General features: G+C 38.2%; 1 protein-coding gene across 1 annotated transcript; it reads right to left on the bottom strand.

Annotated features, from left to right (window-relative positions):
• LOC125238344 lies at positions 1 to 26,431 on the bottom strand. The gene is made up of 6 exons (XM_048145646.1): positions 24,896 to 26,431; positions 21,370 to 22,006; positions 3,493 to 3,917; positions 1,804 to 2,315; positions 1,093 to 1,221; positions 1 to 144 (listed from the first exon to the last, which is right to left on the bottom strand). Exons 1-6 carry the CDS (start codon positions 26,400 to 26,402, stop codon positions 1 to 3), a joined length of 3,354 nt encoding a protein of 1,117 aa, XP_048001603.1. The 5' UTR covers positions 26,403 to 26,431.
• Between the last annotated feature and the right edge of the window lie 711 nt (positions 26,432 to 27,142).

The raw sequence follows: 27,142 nt of genomic DNA, 5'->3' as shown, positions 1-27,142 counted from the left end.
CTATTGAACTTTTTCTAACAGGTGCTTGCGTAACATGCGCTTGAAAGACAATTTGCTCTGGGCCTGCCTGATGGAGAGCGGAAGATCATTCCACAGCCGGATCGCCTGCACAGTGAAGGAATTAGACATGAAGCCTGTGCGATGCTGGGGGACGATAAGTTTAAGACTACGGGTGGTTCGGAGATCAGTGCCGGGACGCGGAGAAACAAATTTAAATTTGGAACGAAGATAATCAGGGGTAAAAGGGTCAAATAAAATAGAAAATAAAGTGCAGAGAATACGTAACGACCGTCGTTGTCGAATAGGGAGCCAGTTTAGTTTCTTACGATATGCTGAAATATGGTCGTATTTTCGCAGTCCAAAAACAAACCGGATACAGTTGTTGAGCAATCGATCGAACTTATATAGAGAGGCTTGAGTGAGATTACTGGAAGTCACATCAGCATAATCCATGATGGGCAAAACGAGGGCTTGAACTAGGAGAATCTTGGTGCTAGATGGAAGAAAATGTTTAAATCGATAGAGACTTCTTAAAGTATTAGTCACTCTCCGGCTGACCTCAGATACCAGGGGATCCCATGTAAGGCCACTGTCTATAATCAACCCTAGGTTCTTTACTTGCGGAACAAAAGGGATGGCTGTTTGTTCGTACTGGATCGGGGCTATTGTTGCTGCATTTGTCAAGGAAAGCAAGCGCGTACTACCCAGTATGATGGCCTGACATTTGGTAGGGTTTACTGCAATGCCGAAACAACGTGACCAGGAAGCTATAAGGTTAAGATCTTCATTTAAGTCGGCGACAGCCCTATCCAGATCGTCAGCACTAGCCTGACTGTAAAGCTGTAGGTCATCAGCATACAGATGGTAAGAGCACTTAATGTTGCTTGTGATTAGATTAATGAAAATGGAAAACAGCAATGGAGACAAGATGCCACCCTGTGGAACCCCAGAAAGTAGTTTGCACCAATCAGAATGAGAGTTATCTGCACGGACTAACTGAAGTCGACCACGAAGGTAGGAAGCAAACCAATCGATGACAGATGAAGAGAGGTTCAGGTTTTTAAGGGAGGCCAGAAGTAAATCGTGATCTACCGCATTGAACGCATTAGAGAAGTCGATAAGGACCAGCACTGTAAGCAGCGAAGAATCCATACCGACCCTCACGTCTTCAATCACCTTGAGCAGCGCGGTAGATGTACTGTGACCACGGCGAAATCCAGACTGAAGTGGCGACAACAAATGGTTAGAAAAAATGTGATGGGATAACTGTTTATGTACAACGGCTTCTAAAATTTTTGACAGAAATGGTAGAATTGAGATGGGACGAAAATCTTTAAGTGAACTGGGATTGGAAGTCTTTGGAAGAGGGATCACATGTGCGTTACGCCATATCGAAGGAAAGACCCCAGAAGACATAGAAAGGTTGATAACATAAGTTATAACCGGGAGTATACATTCTAATATGCAAAATACCATAGTTCTACTTAGACCATCATCACCTACAGCGTTAGACTTGATTGTCGTGATAATTTTATGAACTTCATCATCAGTCACCGAGGTGAATGAGAAAGTGTTTTTAGCAATACAGGGTAAGCTATTAATTTCGGAAATGCTGAAAGTTTTAGTTGTGGGATCTATGACAGAAGGTTTAGCAAAGTGTGAGTTGAAATCGTTTAAAGAAAAGGAAGTAGTTAAAGTGTTAGAAGACTTGACCGCGCCGACAGATTTTAAGAACTTCCAGGTCTCTGCTGGAGATGACCTAGCAATGTTATCGTGAATGTGTTTGCGTTTCGCTGCTCTTACCATCTGATTGCACTTGTTTCTAGCAATTTTGAATGCACACCAATTCTCATTACTACGGTCGCGCTTATATTTACGAAACGCCCGATCACGCCGCGTCATCGCAATGCGCACAGCTCTGGTGATCCATGGCGCAGGAGGACGTTTAAGTTTGACCGTTCGGACCGGGGCATGTTTGTCGAAAAGCTTTAAAATCATCGAGCTTAAAGATGCAACAGCCACGTCTACCGAAGGCGCCGACATAACAGAAGACCAGTCAGCTGCTTGAGCTTCACGCTTTAGGGCCTCCATATCAAGCCTAGCGAAACTGCGCAGTTGAACCGTCACACACTGCAACTTAGGGGGACGAATGCGGTAGCTAAGATAGATGAGGTCGTGGTGTGAAAAACCAGGAGCAGAGAGTTGGCCAACCGTATTGACGCGTTCAGGGCAGGAAACGATGGCAAGATCAAGCCAAGAGTCAGATGTGTCAGTATTATGATGCGTAGGCGATAAAGGAAGTACCGAAAGGTCCGCTGATTCAATAATAGCATTTAGCTTGCGCGTCCTGAGGCAAGTCTTGGTAAGATCAGTGTTAAAGTCACCAAAGATAAGCTGATGTGAATAATCTGTACTAAGTGGAGAAAGAACAGACTCCAGATCAGTAAAATAGTCAACACCAGGAGGACAATATACAACTCCTAGAGCCGCTTTAGTACCCGAAATGTTAACCTCCAGGATTAAGTATTCCACTGACCCAGAGTACAATGACGGAGATGCGCAAATAATTTTGAACGCGATGTTACTACGCAGGTAGATGGCAACACCGCCGCCACCCTTGCCAATACGGTCGTTGCGCAACAACACAAAACCGGGTAGGCTAAAAGAAGTAGAATCAAGACAGGGTTTCAGCCAGGTTTCAGAGATAAGGACGGCGTGAACATTACAGGAAGAGAAAGTGTCGAGAAAATCAGTGTAATGACATGGCAAGCTTTGTGCGTTAATGTGACATGCGTTGAAGTGTTTAGTGGCATTTTGAAAAGTACGATTTAGGCTGTTACCAAGAGTTTCAGGCTCGGCTGAGCTATTGAGCGAATGGAAAGAAGAAGACATGTCGCAAGCAGAGTGAAACGATTCATTATCAGACATAATAATTCACAATGGTATAATATATATACATATAAATTTATACAAATATATAATTTATAAATATTACCTACACTAAAAAGTGCCGAAAGCACAAAACTTATACAACAATCGACAGCTATCGATTTAACCCACCAGTCGACCAATTCACACATATAAATAAAACAGAAAATAATCACTTTAAAATTAACACCATACTGTAAAATTAAAATATTTATACAACAAAAATTGTCAACAAGCTGCAGCAGTTTCTAATTGAATAAAAAAAAAAGTGTTTCATGTGAAAACGGAACGCAAGAATTTGACAGCTAAGACGTCATTTTGTTTACGCCACTTACGTCAGTGTCAGAATTTTACAAAAATACATTCAATCTTGTTATGGGAGTCAGACAAAATGTGAAGTAAAAACTAAAGAGGGTAGACATAAACATATCAAAAAAAGTGTAAAAAGAAGGCAAGTTTCTGAGCGAGTCCCCAAAATCAAGTTATAATCAGTAAGCGTGTTAGTTACTGCAGCTTGGGAATAAGGAAGAACAAGAGAGGACTTATATACAGCTACTTATTTACAATGCTTTCCGCGTTTGTCGATTGAAGACTTCGCCTGCTTGGGCTCGACAGCGACAGCGGAAGTTGTGAGCGCTCTGGTCCCCGACTCAGGCTCAGAGCCTGCAGGCGGCACAGGCACCTCTGTTGTAGGGACCGCACGCTGCGTGTCGCTGGGGTGTTTTTCAATCAGGGCTCGGAGTTCCTCAGTCGAATACAGACGCTCCCTCGTCCCGCCGGCCAGCTTGACAAAAATAGTGCCATCTCTGGTCCACACACGTCGCATGCCAAAGTGCTTTCGGGCTTCGATGAACACAGACTGGCGTTGTTTGGTCAAGAACTCTGATATGACAACCGATGACCCTTTAAGTGCTGTTTTCTTGGTCCATACTGCATGCCTTGCCTGCAGATTGGTGAAGCGGACCAGGATTGCTCGAGATCTGCCCTCGCTATTTATGATAAGTTGGAAAGAGACTTCCGCGTGTAACTTTCAGTTTTGAGAAATCGACCACAGGTTGTGTGTTACATATGTTTTTCTTCATATAACCTCAACCCATATATTTTCATTATAACAGTAAAACCACGGAAATTATCCACCCTCCCTTGGCCCTATCGCGTCATGCTCCATGAACTTTAACAAGCAATTACAGCCCTAGCGCCGCCACTTTAATGCTTCTGGTATCCTGATCATTTGCCGGGGTCTCCCTATATGGAGGTCTGCGGAAACTCAAGAAATAATTGAGAAATATATTGGAAAAGCGCCATTATTATTTCGGTTTTCTTTAAACAATACGTGTTCATTTACAAAAATTATGTTAAAATTTATTTAAAAAATTAAAGTAATAATTATAAAAGTAGACCCCATCCCAAATATTTGCTTTTGTTATATGATAAGTATTAAAGTATATATTAATATGATGATAAAATAAGACAAATACAATTCTAATTACTTCAAGGTGGTGCTCAGGGTCTGATGATGGAGCCAGATGGTGGTCACCAATACTAATGAACAATATGACTATACAACTTCGTGGTTTACATGTCATTCTAGCATTTTCACTTTCACATTTCAAGTGCATATACCACGAGTATAGGTTTTCGGGTGTGCTGATTTAAAAATTAATGACCGATTTGGAATCTGACATTGCTGACTGTCACTTTGACACAAAAGTCGTCATGGGTGTCGTAAAATAGGTTTTAGGGGGTGCTGATTCCAAAATTAATGACCAATGTGGAATCTGACATTGCTGACTGTCACTTTGACGCAAAAGTCGTCATGGGTGTCGTCAAATAGGTTTGCGGGGGTGCTGATTCCAAAATTAATGAACAATGTGGAATCTGACATTGCTGACTGTCACTTTGACACAAAAGTCGTCATGGGTGTCGTAAAATTGGTTTTAGGGGTGCTGATTCCAAAATTAATGACCAATGTGGAATCTAACATTGCTGACTGCCACTTTGACACAAAAGTCATCATGGGTGTCGTAAAATAGGTTTTAGGGGTGCTGATTCCAAAAATAATGACCAATGTGGAATCTAACATTGCTGACTGTCACTTTGACACAAAAGTCGTCATGGGTGTCGTCAAATAGGTTTCCGGAGGTGCTGATTTGAAAATTAATGACCGATTTGGAATCTTGACATTGCTGACTGTCACTTTGACACAAAAGTCGTCATGGGTGTCGTCAAAAAGGTTTCCGGGGGTGCTGATTCCAAAATTAACGACTATTTTGGAATCTCACAGTGCTAATTGTCATTTTGACACAAAAGGAATCATGGGTGTAGTCAAATAGTTTTTAGGGGGTACTGATTCCAAAATTAATGAAATGATTTAAAAAGTAATGACCTATTTGGAACCTGACATTGCACAGTACCCCTGGAAACCTATTTGATGACACCCATAACGACTTTTATGTCAAAGTGACAGTCAGCAATGTCAGATTCCAAATTGATCATTAATATTGAGATCAGTACCCATGAAAACCTATTTGAAGACACCCATGATCACTTTTGTGTCAAAGTGACAGTCAACAGTGTCAGATTCCAAATTGGTCATTAGTTTTCAAACACCTCCGGATACCTATTTGACGACACCCATGACGACTTTTGTGTCAAAGTGACAGTCAGCAATGTCAGATTCCAAATTGGTCACTAATTTTGGAATCAGCACCCCTAAAACCTATTTTACGACACCCATGACGACTTTTGTGTCAAAGTGACAGTCAGCAATGTCAGATTGAACATTGGTCATTAATTTTGGAATCAGCACCCCCTAAAACCTATTTTACGACACCCATGACGACTTTTGTGTCAGAGTGACAGTCGGCAATGTCAGATTGAACATTGGTCATTAATTTTGGAATCAGCACCCCCTAAAACCTATTTTATGACACCCATGACGACTTTTGTGTCAAAGTGACAGTCAGCAATGTCAGATTCCACATTGGTCATTAATTTTGGAATCAGCACCCCCTAAAACCTATTTTACGACACCCATGACGACTTTTGTGTCAAAGTGACAGTCAGCAATGTCAGATTCTAAATTGGTCATTAATTTTGGAATCAGCACCCCTAAAACCTATTTTACGACACCCATGACGACTTTTGTGTCAGAGTGACAGTCAGCCATGTCAGATTGAACATTGGTCATTAATTTTGGAATCAGCACCCCCTAAAACCTATTTTATGACACCCATGACGACTTTTGTGTCAAAGTGACAGTCAGCAATGTCAGATTCCACATTGGTCATTAATTTTGGAATCAGCACCCCTAAAACCTATTTTACGACACCCATGACGACTTTTGTGTCAAAGTGACAGTCAGCAATGTCAGATTCCAAATTGGTCATTAATTTTGGAATCAGCACCCCCTAAAACCTATTTTACGACACCCATGACGACTTTTGTGTCAAAGTGACAGTCAGCAATGTCAGATTCCAAATTGGTCATTCATTTTGTAATCAGCACCCCCTAAAACCTATTTTACGACACCCATGATGACTTTTGTGTCAGAGTGACAATCAGCAATGTCAGATTGAACATTGGTCATTAATTTTGGAATCAGCACCCCCTAAAACCTATTTTACGACACCCATGACGACTTTTGTGTCAAAGTGAAAGTAAAATCAAGTAATCGTGTAATCCGGAATCGATTACGATTTCCCCATCTCTGGGTTTAGTTATATGGTTCATTGGTACTGGTGACCACCATCTGGCTCCATCATCAGACCCTGAGTACCACCTCTTGTCAAAGGTCTTGTTGAGACGAACCCAACGAGCCTAAACACGAAGTCGTTTACTTACATGGTTCACTGGTACTGGTGACCACCTTCTGGCTCCATCATCAGATCCCGAGTACCATCTTGATGTGTCTTATCATCTTGACCGTATTGTAATTTTCACATTTTTATCATCACAATGTTGTAATACTTTAACATTCAAACATAACAAAGTATTACAAAAGCAAATATTTACGGATCTAGGATCAAATTCGTTGGTCGCTGTTTACACACACACAATGCGAGGATAGCCCGTGTATAACAAGGCGTCCGACCCACACAACGATAAATATTCTCGACGTTTGCGATGAAAACTCGGAGACCAAAGCGACATACGTCTTACCTCCTCGAGCTCCGGCGCGGCACTGAAATCGCAGGCGTCCGTCGCCGGTAAAATAGCGACAGGAAGGCTAGTTTTCAAAAAATTGGCAAAAAATCATGATAAAATATTATAACGACAAATGGATAACAGCAGTTTAAGCACATTGTGCAGATTATTTATATACTAAAATAACTTCGATAACATGTAGATTTTCGGAGAAATAATCACTTGTTTCGATGTATTTTCAAGACAAAATTGAGTTCGTTTTACTTTCAATTTCTCAATTTCAAAGGATTAAATGATAAATATTGTTTAATGGGCCTAAAGTACAAGATATTAGGAATTTAAATTTACCGCATTTATGAGAGTGAGCTTATCAAATTGTACATAATAAGAGCTCCGAAATCTGTGCTTCGCGCGGTTTTTCCTAAACGAGCATCAGAAAAAAAATCATTACTAATTGAAAACGCTTTTTCATCCATATGTTTTTTAATGAACCGACAGTTAATTAGATTTTCTAACTGAAACAAGTACTTTAACTGTCTTTTAGTATGAGTAAAGTGTACAATTTTGCCGATAAATATTGTACATTTTACAATATATCGCCTTTTTTTGTCATAGCGCTCTTAACAAAATCCCTGATGACATCAAATTAGAAAATAATGACAATTTATTCCATAAGAAATTGAAAAGTTTTCTCATACACAAATGTACATATATTTTGAATTTAATTGAAATCATTTATTCCTAAATCGTATTACTCGAATTATATTATGCTATGACCAAAAATTATTATATAATAATTCCACCTATCCAAATTATTAACTAACTACATGGCCTGAAACTTAGTATTAAGCTAGATATAAGTAATTTGTGTGCCCTGACAGGGTGTCATGGAAGCTATTTGTAAAATTTTAAGATCCTATGTACATGACTTATACAAATAAACATCTTATCTTATCTTATCTTATCTTATCTAAATTATAGAAGGTGAACTATTTTTTTTTATCGAACAGACGTCTGCTGCTGGCTGGTTTGGTTGAGGTCAAATTTTTAATATGTAAAACTTTATTCTTCCGGCAAGACTAAACTTTAAGGTCTTAAGGGTATTAATAGCGCCTGTAATGTATGGGATATCGGTTCTAAATCCGATATCGGACGCACTAAGGATCTTAAGATTTTTAGACCTTACTCGTAAAATGTCGCAGGTTCGAGTCCTGGCGGAAGAGTGAAGTTTTCCATTTTCATATATGTAGGTACCTACAAGTTATTTATTATTCTATTTGGTATAAAATTGTTGATTAGTAATTAAGACATCATAAATATTTTTTTTTAATTTGAAACATACGACACCTAAATAAAACACCGTTTTATTTTTACATATGCGAGGAAATTTTATTACCTTATTGCACCCAAAATTTAACAAAAACACAAAAGGGACTCGCATAACGACTCGATTTTATTGTTTTAATACGGATTTAACAACAGCTAGATTCGGGTGGATTTTGAAAACAATTCAGAATGTGGTCGCAGGGGGGTTGCCATGGCAACGGGCGGATCTGACGCGAGGTGCACAAATTGCGGTGCTGCTCCGTACATCGGTGAGGTATAATACTAATACCATACGTGAGGTATGGTATTTTATTAGCTGGATAATACAGAAATTCCAAATGTTCAGACCCTGCTATGGCGACGGTTATACCTGTGTAAAGCACCATGATGATCAGAACAGAACAAACTGTTGTTCCGTACTTAATTACATTACATGTAATTGCTTAACAGCGTTTTGCGTTTCAGCGTTATAAAATATATTTCTGACTAGAATAATTAACGCTATTCTAAATTCACAGGAGACATTCAATTATTATCAATCAATGATTGAACGGCAAAATATTTAATCTAACATACCGGTTAAAATGTTGATTTATTCGCAAATGTAAATAAAACCCACAATTTTGAATCTAGTAGTATTTCCCAAAACATATCTGCGTATGCAACGCACGTGGGATCGAAAGGGTTAAGAGCGCTATGACAAAAAAAGGCGATATATTGTAAAATGCACAATATTTATCGACAAAATTGTACACTTTACTCATACTAAAAGACAGTGAAAGTACTTGTTTCAGTTAGAACATCTTATTAACTGTCGGTTAAATAAAAAACATATGAAAAAAAAAAGCTTTTTCAATTAGTAATGATTGTTTTTCTGATGCTCGTTTAGGAAAAACCGCGTGAAGCACAGAATTCGGAGCTCTTATTATGTACAATTTGATAAGATCACTCTCATAAATGAGGTAAATTTAAGTTCCAAATATCTTGTACTTAAGGCCCATTAAACAATATTTATCATTTAATCCTTTGAAATTGAGAAATTGAAAGAAAAACGAACTCAATTTTGTCTTGAAAATACATCGAAACAAGTGATCATTTCTCCGAAAATCTACATGTTATCGAAGTTATTTTAGTATATAAATAATCTGCACAATGTGCTTAAACTGCTGTTATCCATTTGTCGTTATAATATTTTATCATGATTTTTTGCCAATTTTTTGAAAACTAGCCTTCCTGTCGCTATTTTACCGGCGACGGACGCCTGCGATTTCAGTGCCGCGCCGGAGCTCGAGCAGGTAAGACGTATGTCGCTTTGGTCTCCGAGTTTTCATCGCAAACGTCGAGAATATTTATTGTTGTGTGGGTCGGACGCCTTGTTTCTACACGGGCTATCCTCGCATTGTGTGTGTGTAAACAGCGACCAACGAATTTGATCCTAGATCCGTAAATATTTGCTTTTGTAATACTTTGTTATGTTTGAATGTTAAAGTATTACAACGTTGTGATGATAAAAATGTGAAAATTACAATACGGTCAAGATGATAAGACACATCAAGATGGTACTCGGGATCTGATGATGGAGCCAGAAGGTGGTCACCAGTACCAGTGAACCATGTAAGTAAACGACTTCGTGTTTAGGCTCGTTGGGTTCGTCTCAACAAGACCTTTGACAAGAGGTGGTACTCAGGGTCTGATGATGGAGCCAGATGGTGGTCACCAGTACCAATGAACCATATAACTAAACCCAGAGATGGGGAAATCGTAATCGATTCCGGATTACACGATTACTTGATTTTACTTTGTAATCTGACACTACTGGGTGTCAGATTACTTGTAATGTAATCAAGTGAAACGGTAAATTACCATTACATGTAAAGGAATCACTAATCATCTATACAATCATTACTATTACCAATAACTCGGAATCATAGTCGATTCAAAATAACTGAAATTATTGACTTGATTACTTTCAGATTACGAATATGTAGTACCTCAGATTGCCGACTGTCACTTTGACACAAAAGTCATCATGGGTGTCGTAAAATAGGTTTTAGGGGGTGCTGATTCTAAAATTAATGACCAATGTGGAATCTGACATTGCTGACTGTCACTTTGACACAAAAGTCGTCATGGGTGTCGTAAAATAGGTTTTAGGGGGTGCTGATTCCAAAATTAATGACCAATGTTCAATCTGACATTGCTGACTGTCACTCTGACACAAAAGTCGTCATGGGTGTCGTAAAATAGGTTTTAGGGGGTGCTGATTACAAAATGAATGACCAATTTGGAATCTGACAGTGCTGACTGTCACTTTGACACAAAAGTCGTCATGGGTGTCGTAAAATAGGTTTTAGGGGGTGCTGATTCCAAAATTAATGACCAATGTGGAATCTGACATTGCTGACTGTCACTTTGACACAAAAGTCGTCATGGGTGTCGTAAAATAGGTTTTAGGAGGTGCTGATTCCAAAATTAATGACCAATGTTCAATCTGACATTGCTGACTGTCACTCTGACACAAAAGTCGTCATGGGTGTCGTAAAATAGGTTTTAGGGGGTGCTGATTCCAAAATTAATGACCAATTTGGAATCTGACATTGCTGACTGTCACTTTGACACAAAATTCGTCATGGGTGTCGTAAAATAGGTTTTAGGGGGTGCTGATTCCAAAATTAATGACCAATGTTCAATCTGACATTGCTGACTGTTACTCTGACACAAAAGTCGTCATGGGTGTCGTAAAATAGATTTTAGGGGGTGCTGATTCCAAAATTAATGACCAATGTTCAATCTGACATTTCTGACTGTCACTTTGACACAAAAGTCGTCATGGGTGTCGTAAAATAGGTTTTAGGGGGTGCTGATTTCAAAATTAGTGACCAATTTGGAATCTGACATTGCTGACTGTCACTTTGACACAAAAGTCGTCATGGGTGTCGTCAAATAGGTATCCGGAGGTGTTTGAAAACTAATGACCAATTTGGAATCTGACACTGTTGACTGTCACTTTGACACAAAAGTGATCATGGGTGTCTTCAAATAGGTTTTCATGGGTACTGATCTCAATATTAATGATCAATTTGGAATCTGACATTGCTGACTGTCACTTTGACATAAAAGTCGTTATGGGTGTCGTCAAATAGGTTTCCAGGGGTACTGTGCAATGTCAGGTTCCAAATCGGTCATAACTTTTTAAATCATTTCATTAATTTTGGAATCAGTACCCCCTAAAAACTATTTGACTACACCCATGATTCCTTTTGTGTCAAAATGACAATTAGCACTGTGAGATTCCAAAATAGTCGTTAATTTTGGAATCAGCACCCCCGGAAACCTTTTTGACGACACCCATGACGACTTTTGTGTCAAAGTGACAGTCAGCAATGTCAAGATTCCAAATCGGTCATTAATTTTCAAATCAGCACCTCCGGAAACCTATTTGACGACACCCATGATGACTTTTGTGTCAAAGTGACAGTCAGCAATGTTAGATTCCACATTAGTCATTATTTTTGGAATCAGCACCCCCTAAAACCTATTTTACGACACCCATGATGACTTTTGTGTCAAAGTGGCAGTCAGCAATGTTAGATTCCACATTGGTCATTATTTTTGGAATCAGCACCCCCTAAAACCAATTTTACGACACCCATGACGACTTTTGTGTCAAAGTGACAGTCAGCAATGTCAGATTCCACATTGTTCATTAATTTTGGAATCAGCACCCCCGCAAACCTATTTACGACACCCATGACGACTTTTGTGTCAAAGTGACAGTCAGCAATGTCAGATTCCACATTGGTCATTAATTTTGGAATCAGCACCCCTAAAACCAATTTTACGACACCCATGACGACTTTTGTGTCAAAGTGACAGTCAGCAATGTCAGATTCCACATTGTTCATTAATTTTGGAATCAGCACCCCTAAAACCTATTTTACGACACCCATGACGACTTTTGTGTCAAAGTGACAGTCAGCAATGTCAGATTCCACATTGTTCATTAATTTTGGAATCAGCACCCCCGCAAACCTATTTGACGACACCCATGACGACTTTTGTGTCAAAGTGACAGTCAGCAATGTCAGATTCCACATTGGTCATTAATTTTGGAATCAGCACCCCCTAAAACCTATTTTACGACACCCATGATGACTTTTGTGTCAAAGTGACAGTCAGCAATGTCAGATTCCAAATCGGTCATTAATTTTTAAATCAGCACACCCGAAAACCTATACTCGTGGTATATGCACTTGAAATGTGAAAGTGAAAATGCTAGAATGACATGTAAACCACGAAGTTGTATAGTCATATTGTTCATTGGTATTGGTGACCACCATCTGGCTCCATCATCAGACCCTGAGCACCACCTTGAAGTAATTAGAATTGTATTTGTCTTATTTTATCATCATATTAATATATACTTTACTCTAATACTTATCATATAACAAAAGCAAATATTTGGGATGGGATCTACTTTTATAATTATTACTTTAATTTTTTAAATAAATTTTAACATAATTGATATTATTTCGCGCTATATTCTCGTATTTTCGTACAAAATAATGTTTATTAGAAACCAAAAGTTTATATCGAGATAGTAGATTGTGGTTGTTATCAAAATTCCATAGAAAGGATCAAGATTGTTTTGTCCATTATTGTAGTGCGAGCGAGTGATAAGACGTGCTAGAAAGGGTCGGCATATTGGGCTCGCGCGGCGGGTAAAATACCTAATTTCGCCCGACGCCGAAATGTTATAACGCTCTTAAATTATGAGCTTTTATTTTGAATTTTATTCTCCCTCGAAACATTACTGAAGCTAACATTCTGCAGCGCTTATTTCTTAAAACAAGATATTTACTTTCGACTTTGTGTCTTTTCAAATAAAGTTTGTATTCGTTGGTATTTAAGGACATGATAAGAGGTTGCTATAGTTACGCGAGAATTTGCCTGCGGCCGTTTGCAAACCGGACAAATTACGTGCCACTTGCGCTTGCGCCATCTTTGTTTTGATGTGAGTAAGTGAAAAACGTTGGTGAAGGATAAAGCAATATTTATCGTAGAAATAGCAAAATATGGCACATATTATACACAGTGCACATGAGCAAAACGAATAATTTTAACAACGTATTCCTGATCCCATTTTAAGACTAAAATGTCATATAACTTTTCTCAATTTCAGAGTTATAACCAATTGAAAAAAAAATCGTATTGCTAACTCAATACAAATTTAATGGCTTTTTTATGTGAAAATACATTCGGAAATAGTAACAAAAAAATACAAAAAAAACCCTCATCTGTATATAACATTTTTTTTTTTTTTCTTTTGGCCTCAGAAATGCGTGGTTAAAATTATTCAGTTTCCTCATGAGCACCATGTATATGACTTGCATATGAAGGAGCGGTGGTAAAAAATGATTTTTATTTTGTGCTATATTGGAAGTAATAAGTCAGTGTAAACAGGTAATGGAGGAAGATTGAGTAGATACTTCTTTAAATATTATTTAACCCCTGACGCAAAAACGACGGGGTGTTATAAGTTTGACGTGTCTGTCTGTCTGTCTGTGTGTGTGTCTGCCTGTGGCATCGTAGCTCCCGAACGGATGAACCGATTTAGTTTTTTTTTGTCTGAAAGCTGTGTTAGTCGGGAGTGTTCTTAGCCATGTTTCATGAAAACCGGTCTACTATGTCGCGGTCAGGGCTTTTTCAAAATTTTAATTTTGTGGTTAGGTTGTATAATAGTTAATAAATATGGTTTGAAATGTTGTGCTATGCTTGTGGCATAATATTATGAACCTATATACCTATAAAACTCATTCCCAGTATTCCCACCCATGTGCATCATTATGAAATAGGACCTTGTATTATGATCAGTCAACATATTATTCCGAACCGACCCTTGAGCTCTTAGGAAATGGCTCATAAACTGCCCTGATTAATTCTAGTAATTATTGCTATCAGCAAAATATTCCGATTTATTGGTCGTCTGTGGCATAAACTGAGTATATAGCCGCTTATTGTTTATAGCGGTTCATGTTGATATTCACGAGCATCGTATATTTAAGCGTTTTATCTAAGTAGGCCTGACGCGAAATATTAATAGGTAGGAATAAAATCACCTGGAGGAAATTGGCCACCGAAATATTATCTCACAATAGGAGGATAGGTAAGGTCAATAAGGGTAAGTGTGTCATAAGGAAAAGTGTGATTGGCCTTCACATTTTACCTTTTTAACCCCCGACGAAAAAACGATGGGACGGGGTGTTATAAGTTTGACGTGTCTGTCTGTCTGTTTGTCTGTTTGTCTGTCTGTGTGTGTGTCTGCCTGTGGCATCGTAGCTCCCGAACGGATGAACCGATTTAGATTTAGTTTTTTTGTTTGAAAGCTGAGTTAGTCGGAGTGTTTTTAGCCATGTTTCATAAAAATCGGTCCACTAGGTCGCAGTCGGGGGTTTTTCAAAATTTTAATTTTGTGGTTAGGTTATAATTCTTCTTCTCCGACGAATTACTCTTGAATGAATGGAATGAAATATTTATTTGTATCAAACAAGCGTATATACAGGTCTTACATAATATTGTTTTTTTTTACTCATTGTTACAGGTGTTTTTGCGTATGCATAGTAATATTGGTAATTTTGCTACTTGCTATTCACAAAAGTATGAACTCTCAATGAACACTGATTATCAGTTCCACAGGCCAAATGAGAAGGCCAGACACACTTCTCCTTATGGTGGTTACCCGTATTCACCTTACCTATTATTTCGTTATCAACTCTGTGTTATTGAAGTGAAACTTCTAATGAGACTTTTAACTGACAGCGTTACGCACTGGTCCCACCGCGAGCTAGTAAACTATGACCTATCGGCTATAAAACGAACAAAAGATAGTCACTCCCGTGTAAATAAAATAGACACGGCGATGTTTCTAGTTACTCGCCCAGTTGAGCTATCAATATCGCTGTGTCTCTTTTAAAATCTTTTGTTCGTTTTTATAGCTGATAGCTCATAGCTTACTAGCTCGCGATGGGACCAGTGCCTTAAACGTTTAAAGCTCGGAGTTCCGAACTCGAATTTTGAAAAAATACCCCTTCCTATTTTAATTTACGTTTGTGTCTGTTATCTGTTTGTTATCATCCCGAACGGATGAACCGATTTAGATTAAGTTTTTTTTTTGTTTGAAAGCTGAGTTAGTCGGGAGTGTTCTTAGCCATGTTTCATGAAAATCGGTCTACTATGTCGCAGTCGGGGGTTTTTTATTATTTAAATTTTATGATTAGGTTATCATTTCCACATTAGGAAATTTCACTTCTTTCGCGCAGAGGGACTCCACGCACAATTTTTTTCTTCAATCTACTCGTATTCAAACGACTTAAAGATGGCACTACCAACCTTTTTCAAATAGTCTCTATGTTGACTCACTGGCCCCCGAGAAATGACGCATTAATATGTCAATGATTGACAATTATCTCAAATCAAGTAAAGTATAACTACTGCAAAGTATATATTTTGCTTTGGGGAATTTATTTCTTTGCTTTATATATGGTTATAGTTTCGCTAAAATCACCTCCCGCGGGTGAAGAATTTGAAAACCAATCTAATTTTATTTTGACGAGAACACTGCACTTACTGGGGGGTAAGTCACCTCCGAACATAAACATATTTTTGAAAATGTTAAATGAATAATGCTGGTGTTAGTGGTGTTACTTAATATTCAAAATAGTCAGGAAATAAAACTAACTACTTTCTTTACATAGATTCTCCTTTTAATAAGCAGTTACAGATGCATGCAATGCATAACTGTATTATCGATTGGTAGGTACAATCAACAAAACGACCAACGGAACTTTACTCCGACGGTAATGGTGTTCGATTCCCAGACGCTTAATTCAAGAGCACTCGATTGGAGTAAGAACGCAATCCAATGCCGCGAACCATCGAGTCGTTTTATTTATTATATTTGCTGCGATTTCGATGAGCGTAACGACGATTCGATACTTCATTCGAATTCTTTACGATGTTACAAGTCATTTGTCTTGCAAGTGTTGTAACTTGTAACGTCATCACTCGAAAGAACATTAAAGTGCATGTAATTTAAAGGTGATTGTGATTCAATTTGATAATTCTATTATTTTATGTAAAACAAAACCTTTATCGTCAGACCTATGCCTATGTTGAATTTATATTTAAACTCAAGTTTTCCAAAAATATACTAGTGTGAATGGAACAAGTTAAGGAATTAAGTTCTGGTGTACCGGTTTAGCAATAAATTGGTTTCTTGAAACTTTCAGTGTAAGTGTATCATGAAATATATTGTTGTATAAGAAATTCTTGTTTAGGTACTTATAGATTCAGGTACACTGATAGTATTCGAAACTTGGGTGCAAGTTGCGGTATAAGAGGCTTTTTGTAATAAAACGAGAAAGTTTAAATAGGAAAAAGTGAGTGGTACGAGGAAGATAGTGAAAAAAGTGGCGGCGGTCGGCGAGCAATTTAAACTTTAACATGAACCGAGAAGGGAGTCTACATTTTATAAGCTGGCCTACGGACCACGGGAAATTACATGATGCCGAAAGTTTAAATTATTCTCTCCAGAGGGTGAAAGTTGAACTGATTAACGAAGAATATTAGACAACCCGAAGGAAAAAGATTTTAGAAAAGAAAACAAATTTAAATGATGCGAGGGCGAAGAGTAATTAAAACAAAGTTCCCATCGCGTGTCATGCTTTCAGACAATGCTGCATTTTTAATTTTCTCCATGCTCCCGCTACAATGGGTTCGTAATAAGTCTGTAGTCCGTGGATGAGACGGCAACCCTGCTTTGTTCGCGTTGGCAACACTAAACAATACCTGGCAGCGATGAACTTGCATTATCACGAACCTAATGGGTTTTGTCTGTTGGGGTCTAAAATGAAAAGTTGTGTACATATAGCGCACCATGACAAATGCCCGTACTTTTCCCACGATAAATGATAATGGTTACGCGCAGAACATTGAAGTTGTGAAACAAAACATTACAAATCACTTTCGAACCCCATTGTGGAAATTGCGCAGGAAACGAGACGTCAAATTTATCCATTTTCATGTGAATTCTGGAACAGGTGGGATTATTTGTAATAATTAACATAATCCGGGGTTAAACAATATGATTATTAAGCAATGGCACAGCATGTTTGTCGTGCGTGCTCAGGTGTGCATATATGATATTCATAGTATGATCAATAGTTTTATCGTATTAGTTTTGTACTTTGAGAAAAATGATGACATACATAATTATGTAAGATACGCTTTAGAATGCTTTGTCTAACGTTTGTTTGGGTTACCTCAGAAAAACATACAAAAAGAAGGTGAAAGGATTGTGCATCCTGATTAGTTGATTACCGTTGCCAATTTAAGGGTAAGAATTTTCCCTACACAATTTATGCAAGCGAAGGTCGCGAAATATGTTATATCGCGTTGGTGCATCGTTTTCGCATTTTTTGTAGGTACTTAAGTGCGAAAAAGACACACAGACGCGATACGGGACTTTCATGCATCCCGAGTTAATTTTATAATAAGATACCATTTTTCCGTAGACGAGAAAGCGCTAGTAATAATGCTAAAAGCATAGCGTGATAGCCTGCACATCAGCACTTGCAGCTGTCCACAGATAAGAGCGGCATGCTATCCACCTTCACACGAGAAAGTGTTTATCGGCCTATTGGCTCGCCCTAAATGGGCCACGATTTATCACTAACGCATTCAAGTAGTGATGTTCAATAATGACTGCGTTGTTAAGTTTTACAAACATTATTATTACAATAATATACATTTAAATGTGGAAAAATCAAATATAAATGTATTCACCAACGTTGCTACTCGCACGTAACGAGTAGATCGTTCTTTTTCTCTCTTTATGGCTCCGCAAAAACTGTTCCCAGAGCTTTTGTGGGATCAGTTCAGCTTTGCAAATCGGTTAAATGTGTTTTTATGTTAAAAGCGTGAAATGGGTGAATTTATTCAGAGATGGTATATCTCCATTTGCTATCTATTAAATCTGCACGGTACGAATAAAAATTACAATCTCTCTGTATTCCATGTCAAGTTGCTTAAATTTTCTAATAAAAATTTAATTAAATATGTCCCATCACTACGTTTTAATAGCGGCAGTTGATAAGCAGCAATACCGATTTTAGTAAACTTTCTGTAGATAGCCAACCATTACGCAACGTTGCACTTTGTCGTACATTATTGTTTGGGAGAACGTTTAGTGAGTCATACTTATACGCCCACTCGCTCAACTTTCTAAGATGGGCGTCACTCAAAGGATGTTGGTTTTGCCTCCATATGTTTGTGCATACAGAAGGTTTACGCTTACTGTCGAACATGAATATCAAATGAGCCGTTGTGTTTAGCCCCTGCCGTTTACCGTGAAGTGACGCTTTTAGCAAAATTGTTCTTTGCTATTATTATTTACGATTTGGGATAAAAAAATATGTAGATCATAAAGCGTTTATTTAAAATAGGTAATTAAATTTTTAAACTGTATTTTTAATCCATAAACGTATGGATTCCAGTAATAGCTCATTATTTTTGTATGTAGTCAAAGTTATGTGCATGGTTCCCCAATTAAATCAGAATAAGATAAAAGGTTGTAGGTCTAACACTAATAAAGTACCTATAAATATAACACGATCCAGAAATTCCAGAATATACCTAGATTATTATAGTACATAAATACAACTAAAAGCAAAAAAGGGACAGAGTGTAAGGCAAAAATCAATGTGTCTTGAACTTGAACACGCAAGGGTTTGTGTTTATGTAAATTATACAAATTTACAAGACACTTTGTAATTTTTTATAAATAGTATATTACGATAAAATGCGTAAAAAAGGCAGTTCGAAACAAGTGGCGATAAATTAAAACACGACCGAAGGGAATGTTTTAAATCGATACGAGTTATGAATTTCCTTTTCGCATGTGTATAGTACGAGGTTTTTTAGTACAGATGTCCCTCCGAAGTACAGATGGTGCTTTTTTTACGCAACAGTGCGAGAAGTGGTTAATTTTTTGTCAGGTCAAACTTGTGTCTGTACTGAAAAACGTCGTACGATACACGTGCGAAATGAAATTCGTAACTCGTGTCGTTTTAAAACACTCCCTTCGGTCGTGTTTTAATTTATCGCCACTTGGTTTAAACTTCTTTTTTACGCACGTGTATCGTAAGTAATGTACTATTTTGTTGAACACCAAATAACGCAAAAAAGTCATCTCCGCCCGTAAAGTATAATGATAAGGAAAACATCACTTGACGTTAAGTCCCGGAAGTTAAGTGGAGGCCATTAAAAGCCTGCTAGAAAAGAAGCGCATTATAATTATGGAGATGATTTTTTTGCAGATTTGTCTTTAAAATTCTTGGTTATTTGTTTGTATTCAGGCTTAAGATATGATATATCCATAGGTTTATACTTATGTTGTCATCGATGATGAACACTTTTCTTTTCTTACCTAATTGATAAGAACAACATTCAGTTTAGTTCAGTTTGAGTAAGTCCCTTATTAGTATTAGAGCTTCTAGTAGAAAATGTGACACTTGTATAAACACATGATAAAATCTCGCTAGGCGCATTTCTCAAAATACCATATAAATAAAAATAAGCTTGGCGTAGTGATTTCAAATATACATAAGTATTATACGCGCTGTAGATACTGAAGACTAAGAAGTGATAGTCTACAATAGAGATGGGCCGAATATTCGGTATTCGGCATATTCGGCAAGTTTTTCAATGTTCGTATTCGGCCGAATAGTTCGGTTATATTGCCGAATATTTACCGAATAAAAAATAATAAATATTTACCAAAGTAAATATATAGGTAGCGTAAGTTGTTTCGTAATTCATCGGATAATGACAGCATTCTAAGGAACCACCAAAGGGAGTTAAAATGTCAAAATACAAAAATGTAACGTCAAAATTAAACTGTAGGCTATTCTCCTTATACTGATCAACATTTGTTCAGCGACTTTTAAAAAAAATGTATTTAAGGAGTGTAGCCTACAGTTTGATTTTTTGCTTTTGTTACATACAATAATTAATGAATTATGTAAAAAAGTAAAATAACGTAGCTTAAGATACAAAAACCAAATTTTTCTTATGCAATAAATTATAGAAACATAAAGAGCCTTAGTACCCATTACTTACCAATCATTGAATTCGTATTCGGCAAAGTCCGTATTCGGCCCATTTCTAGTCTACAACGAATCAAGGGAGCCTCGTTTTAGCATCTACTGTCACTTACCTACGTCGTTACCATTCAAAATGCTGAAGTTCTTGGGAAAACCTTTGTTTTGTTTACTTTCAATTTAATGCCTTGAATTATTACTGCTTGACCACAGGACCATGGGAAAGCAAGTGTTTTTAGAACGGAATTAAATTTAACCACATACACACTGTGGAATGAACTGCAGACTTGCAGAGACTAAATATGGACAGAAAATTTACTTTGTTAAATTGCATAAATGTCGAGTAAATTTTAAATCTGTTAATGTTGTTAATCATTATGTATACGAATGATGTTTAACCCTTAAATACATGACGTTGCCATATGGCTACAATGTATTTTTAAATAAACTAGCCAAAATATAAGCTTGGTCGCGCGATTGTAGGTACCTATATAATTTAGGCAGTTTTTTTATAGTTAGTAAATATTTTATGTTTAAACATTTTACCATAGAGGTTTCACAAATAGTGTACCTTTCTAATAGTACTAAAACTTTTCATATAAATTTTATTAATAACGATATATTTATATAAATAAGTATTAGCTTATTTAACTTCTAACACAGATTTAGTGTGAAAATCGATGTTAATAATTTTTTTTTATTATTTTCCCTAGAGTCAGAAAGGCATATCTCATATATTAATTTATATTATACCTTACTTACTTGATTCTGAATAGTCAGAAGATTCAGTCTACAAAAGTTTGATTAACACCTATATAAATCCATGGTCCCGACTTGCAGCTGACCCGTCGAGGTGTGCCACTTCGTTTTCTGCTGGAGGAGAGTAACATACTCGTTAGAAAAGCGGCTCCAGAAATGCTGCTTAAGTTTTTCAACTCTCTGGAACCTTTCCAGCCTTGTGATGTTTTCTTCAGTCAGATCTTCTTGTGGTACTGATAGAAGAGAACGTCCAATAAGGAAATGAGAGGGTGATAGGTAAGTAAGATCAGAAGGATCCGAAGATAAGGGTGTGAGTGGTCTAGAATTTAAGATAGCTTCGATTTGAATCAGGCAACAATTTAATTCTTCATACGTTAAATGAGTTAGAGATAAAATGCGTTTAAGATGATATTTTGTAGATTTAACTGCGGCCTCCCATAAGCCCCCGAAATGTGGTGAGTAAGCCGGGCTAAATTTAAAATTAATTGACTCGTCTGCCATACCTGACTGCAGCTTATCGTGATTATGTTTTAAGAAATTACTAAGTTCGTTTGCTGCCCCGACAAACGACGTGCCATTGTCACAATACAGAGTTTGAGGCTTTCCGCGACGGCTCATGAAGCGGCGGAGAGCAGCAAGAAACGACTCTGTCGTTAAACTTGTGACAAGTTCCAGGTGAAGAGCCTTGACTGAAAGACAAACAAACACTAAAATATACGACTTAATTGTTTTACTACCTCTACCCTTTCGATCAGCTATCAGCACTGGTCCGGCAAAATCCATTCCCGTGTATAAAAATGGAAATTCTAATTGTGTTCTGTCGGTAGGTAAGTTGCCCATAGACATTTGAAGTGGTTTAGCCTTAAACCTGATGCAATGTACACATTTGTGTACTAATTGTCGCGCTAGGTTTCTTCCACCGAGCGGATAATATATTTGCCGAATGCTTGTAAGTAGCATTTGAGGTGGGGCGTGCAATAATGCCAAATGTTGCATGGCGAAGAGCAGTTTAACAAGGTGATGTTTGCAACACAACAAGATTGGGTGCTTAATATCATAACTATAATAAGCATTACTTAGACGACCACCGACACGTATCAATTTCTGATCGTCTAAGAAGGGTGATAGTGAAAGTAACCTACTTTTCGGCTGTAAGGATTTACCCGTCAATAAGAGTTCATACTCTTCAGGAAATGATTCCTGCTGTGCGAGTTGTAGAAGTTTAGTTTTGCTTGATTTTATTTCTGTATATGTTAAAACAGATTTGATTTTATTATTTTTGTGTCTACAATTATGTATGAATCTGTAAATATATGCTACGATACGTATTAATTTTGTAAGTTTTGAGTTGTTAGTTATAAGTTTACTTATAGAATTTTCATTTTGAACTGCGTCTGAATGTATGTTTATATGTAATGTTACTTCTGGAAGGTTATCTATGGTTGTATTAGGTGTCATAGGAAATTTAATTAAAGTGTGATGCAAGAATTCTGGCCCTGTCCACCATAAAGTGGAGACGCGGAGGTCATCAGCCTTCATTCCTCGTGACACTAAATCTGCCGGGTTTTGCTTTGAGGGTACATAACTCCATGTCTGACCGCGAGTGTTATCTTGAATCTCATTCACACGGTGGCGGACGAACGATTTTAATCTATTAGATGGCCCTGCAAGCCATCCCAACACGATCATAGAGTCTGACCAAAAGTAACTATGATCAACTTTCAAGGTCAGTGCAGAAATGACCTTTGCCCAGAGTCTTGCACCAAGTAGTGCGCCGCAAAGTTCGAGCTTCGGTATTGTGGAGGGTTTAAGGGGAGAGACTTTATTTTTCGACGCTATAAGACGAACGCAAACCGTTCCGTTACCGTCCACGGTCCTAACATATACCGAAGTACCGTACGCGCGCTCTGATGCATCTGTAAATACATGCAATTGAATTTCTGAAGGCGAGTCAGTAAATACCCAACGATCTATTTCAAGTTTATTTAAATTTGTAAGTGATGACGCGAAAGAAAGAAATTCATTTTTAATATCTAATGGGAGCTCGGTGTCCCATTCACACTTTAACAGCCAAAGACGCTGCAATAAAATTTTTGCTTCAACTATGCATGGCCCTACGAGGCCCAGAGGGTCAAATACCTGACTTATGACAGACAAAATATTTCTTTTTGTAATTTTGTTTGGAATTTTGATGTCGATAGAAAAGAGAAGTTTATCTGTTTCTGTTTGCCAGTGCAGACCTAAGGTTTTACATGGCGACTTACTATCAAGGTTGAGAGCTTTGCTGTTATCTTCCTTGTGCTCAAGAATTGATTTCAGTAAATCGGGACAATTTGACTGCCATTTCCGTAAATTAAACTTCGCAGATTCTAATGCTCCGACTACCCCTTTGCTAATATCAACCAATGACTGTACGGAATCGCTGCCACTGAGGAAGTCGTCTACGTAAAAGTCGTGCTGTATTGCGCGTTTAACTCGGACGTCTTGACATTCATCGGCAAGGGAAACAAGACATTTTGTTGCTAGGTATGGTGCGCACGCAGTACCGTAAGTGACTGTGTTTAGTTTATAGGTTTTTAAAGGATCTGAAGGATCGAATCTAAATATTATTTGCTGTAACGAGCGTTGGGAAGGCTGCACTAATATTGCTCGATACATTTTTTCAATGTCACTTGAGACAACATACTTATGTTGCCTGAAGCGTAATAAGATTGACAGAAGGTCGTCCTGAACGGTTGGACCGACCATTTGTATTTGATTAAAAGACTTACCACTTGTGGTGGTGGCTGACCCATCATAAACCACTCTTAGACGCGTAGTGGTACTAGAGCGTAAAATGCCGAAATGAGGAAAGAAAAAAGATTTTTCTGATGATTGTAATGATTGATTTTCACTCATGTGGCCTAGGTCAATGTATTCCCGAATAAAATCAAAATATAAGTTTTTAAAGGCAGGATCGCGTGCGAGCCGTTTCTCCAATGCCAAGAAACGGCGCTTGGCCATTTGATATGAATCGCCAAGCACGTCTGGTGACTCCTTTAAGGGTAGTGTCACAACGAAACGTCCATCTTGATCGCGAATGGTATTATCTAAAAAACTTTTTTCACACGCCTGCTCTTCATAAGACATGCTGTGTGTGGGAGACACCGAGTCTAACTCCCAAAACCGTGTAAGATTGTTTTCCTCATTTGTCTCATTATGAGTGAGGAACGAACAAAAATAAGATTCATTCGTGTTCGTATTGTAGGCAGGTATGGAACCGCACACAATCCAACCTAGCGATGAGTCACGTAATTGAGGTTTCTTTTTTCCTAATTTAATGCACGCGGTTCCTAAAACGTCCCAAAATACTTCCGCCCCAACTAAAATATCGACAACGGAAGGCTCATGAAATGACGGATCAGCCAAAGTGATGCCTTCAGGAATAGGTATGTTTGTAAGGTCTATACGACACGGCGGCAGTGATTTATTTATTACTTCAGCAACGTAACAGTTTACGGTCGTCCTATAGTTACTATGAAGCGAATGGATAGTAATGTCACAAGACTCCGGACAATGTGAAAACTGTTCATTGATACCTGTGATCGAGGCTCCAGCGTTGCGTTTCGCTAACCCAAGCCGTCCGCACAGATCACGTGTCACGAAGTTAGGAGTGGCGCCGTTGTCCAGGAGCAGACGCGCCTCATGCAGCACTCCGCTCGCGTCACTCACGTGCACCAACGCTGTGGAGAGCAATCCGGAAGTCTCAGTAGGGTCAAATACAGTTGTTTGTATATTGCCGCTAAAATGAACTGCTGGCATCGGAACGTCACTACTAGAAGGCTCTTTTTCATTATGTTTATGCAAAAGAGTATTATGCTTAAGTTTGCAGTACTTGCAATGAGATAACACACATTGCTTATCTAAGTGTCCCGGCCGAAGACAGTTTTTACATACTGAGTAACTGTTGACTTTATTTATCCTGCTGTCGACATCTAATTTACGGAACGATTCACATTTAAACAAAAAATGATCCTGTGTGCAATAAGGGCAAACGAGTTGACGATAAGACTTATTATTAGTAGTTGTAAGATAACTATGTAATTTTTGCGGCTCGTTATGCGACTGCAATTTATGTTTTGATGTTTTTTCGCAATTGTTACTAACTTTATTAAAGTTATCACTGCCAAGAGACTCTAATAAGTCGGCCCTGTTATTTAAAAATGTAATGTATTGCTGCAACGTCGGCGAACCTGTTAACAGGTTCCTGTGCTCTTCCCATTCACGCTTAGTTACTGCATCTAACTTCTTAGACATTATATAAATAACTAACGTGTCCCAATGATCGGTAGGTTCTCCTAAAGTACTGAGCGCACGCAAGTTTTTGTTTGTCACGTCCACCATGCCACGTAACAAACAGCTCGACTCACGTTGCATAGGTTCAAGGTTAAACAGGGCCTGGATATGATTATTTATTAAGAGGCGCGGGTTATCAAACCGCTCCGACACTAATTGCCATGCTTTATGATAATTATCACTGCTAAAATCAAGACTTTGAATAACAAGGGCGGCACTGCCTTTTAAAGATGCACGAAGATAATGAAATTTGCTAATGTCGTTTATTGAGGGATTATTATGAATAAGGGAAATATACGTATCTCTAAATCCGAGCCAATGCTGATAGTTCCCATCGAAGTGAGGCAGGTCGATCTTGGGCAGACGAACGAAGTCCTGCCGGCCGGCGCCGGCGCAGCATGACGTGGAAGGCGCTCCGCAGCCGGAGCCGGCCCGGTCGCCGCTCGCCTGCACCGTCGGACTCAAAAGAAGTCGAGCAGTCGAGACCAACACAAAAAACTGGCTTTCAAACTGCTCCCGCTCCTCGTACGCCTCCTCGGGCTTCTCAGATAACGCTTCGATCTCCATCTGCAAAGCGTCAAACTCTGGATATACCGATTCTATTTTATCTAAACGACACTGCAACTCCGTTATTTGTAACTCACTTAATCTTTCACACGATTTAGCCACGTTAATATAAGTATTAAAGAGAGTTAATTTAGCCTTAAGACTGCCACGTTTCTTAACTAACTCTTTTAATGTGTCAGCCATTTTGATTTAAACGTAACTTTAAAAATTAAATTTACCTAATATGCATACGAGAGGTGTGAACACTAACGAGTTTAAATGCAACTGATGCGAACAAAGGAAGCGGATTAAGATAAGCAGCTGCGCGCGGAATATGATGATTTAGCAAAAATACGTTACTGAGGCGATGATAATAATTTATGGATATGGCTTTTTAATATAGTATTAAGAATTATAGGGAATGCAATGTTGTGAAGCTAAGCTATTTTATTTTGACGAATTATGATTTAAGATGTAATAAGAAATTGATTGTATGAAATATGAATTATTTGTGCCTGATACGTAAAGAGCTATTCTAAATTCCAAGAAAAGTAGGTATAGAAGGGAAATGAAGGATATTGGAACGAACTCACTCTGTCTAGTCCTACGTATTCAGGTGATGTGATGTACTGGAACTGATGTCCTTGATGTGGTGGATGCCGACGAACGCCTGCCTTATGCCGGTAGACGCTGGGACCCTTGACTGCAACGCCCGCTGCGTGTTCTTCCTATGCCGAAGAAACTGAAGACAACGGTGATGGCTGCGTTGCGAAGTATGATGAAAGGCCACTTCCACGATGAACCCGTAGATGGTCAAACCAGCCCTTGTCTTAAAGGCTTCGAAGGACCATATGTAGCCGCCGTGCAGGATCAGGAGCCGACGACTTATAAAAACTTCAATATAAGTAGACTATATTATATTTCAAATAGGTGCTGGTTTACAA

The sequence above is a fragment of the Leguminivora glycinivorella genome, chromosome 2, assembly GCF_023078275.1.
Source record: "Leguminivora glycinivorella isolate SPB_JAAS2020 chromosome 2, LegGlyc_1.1, whole genome shotgun sequence".
Lineage (NCBI taxonomy): Eukaryota > Metazoa > Arthropoda > Insecta > Lepidoptera > Tortricidae > Leguminivora > Leguminivora glycinivorella.
This window is presented reverse-complemented; position numbering and strand designations above follow the sequence as displayed.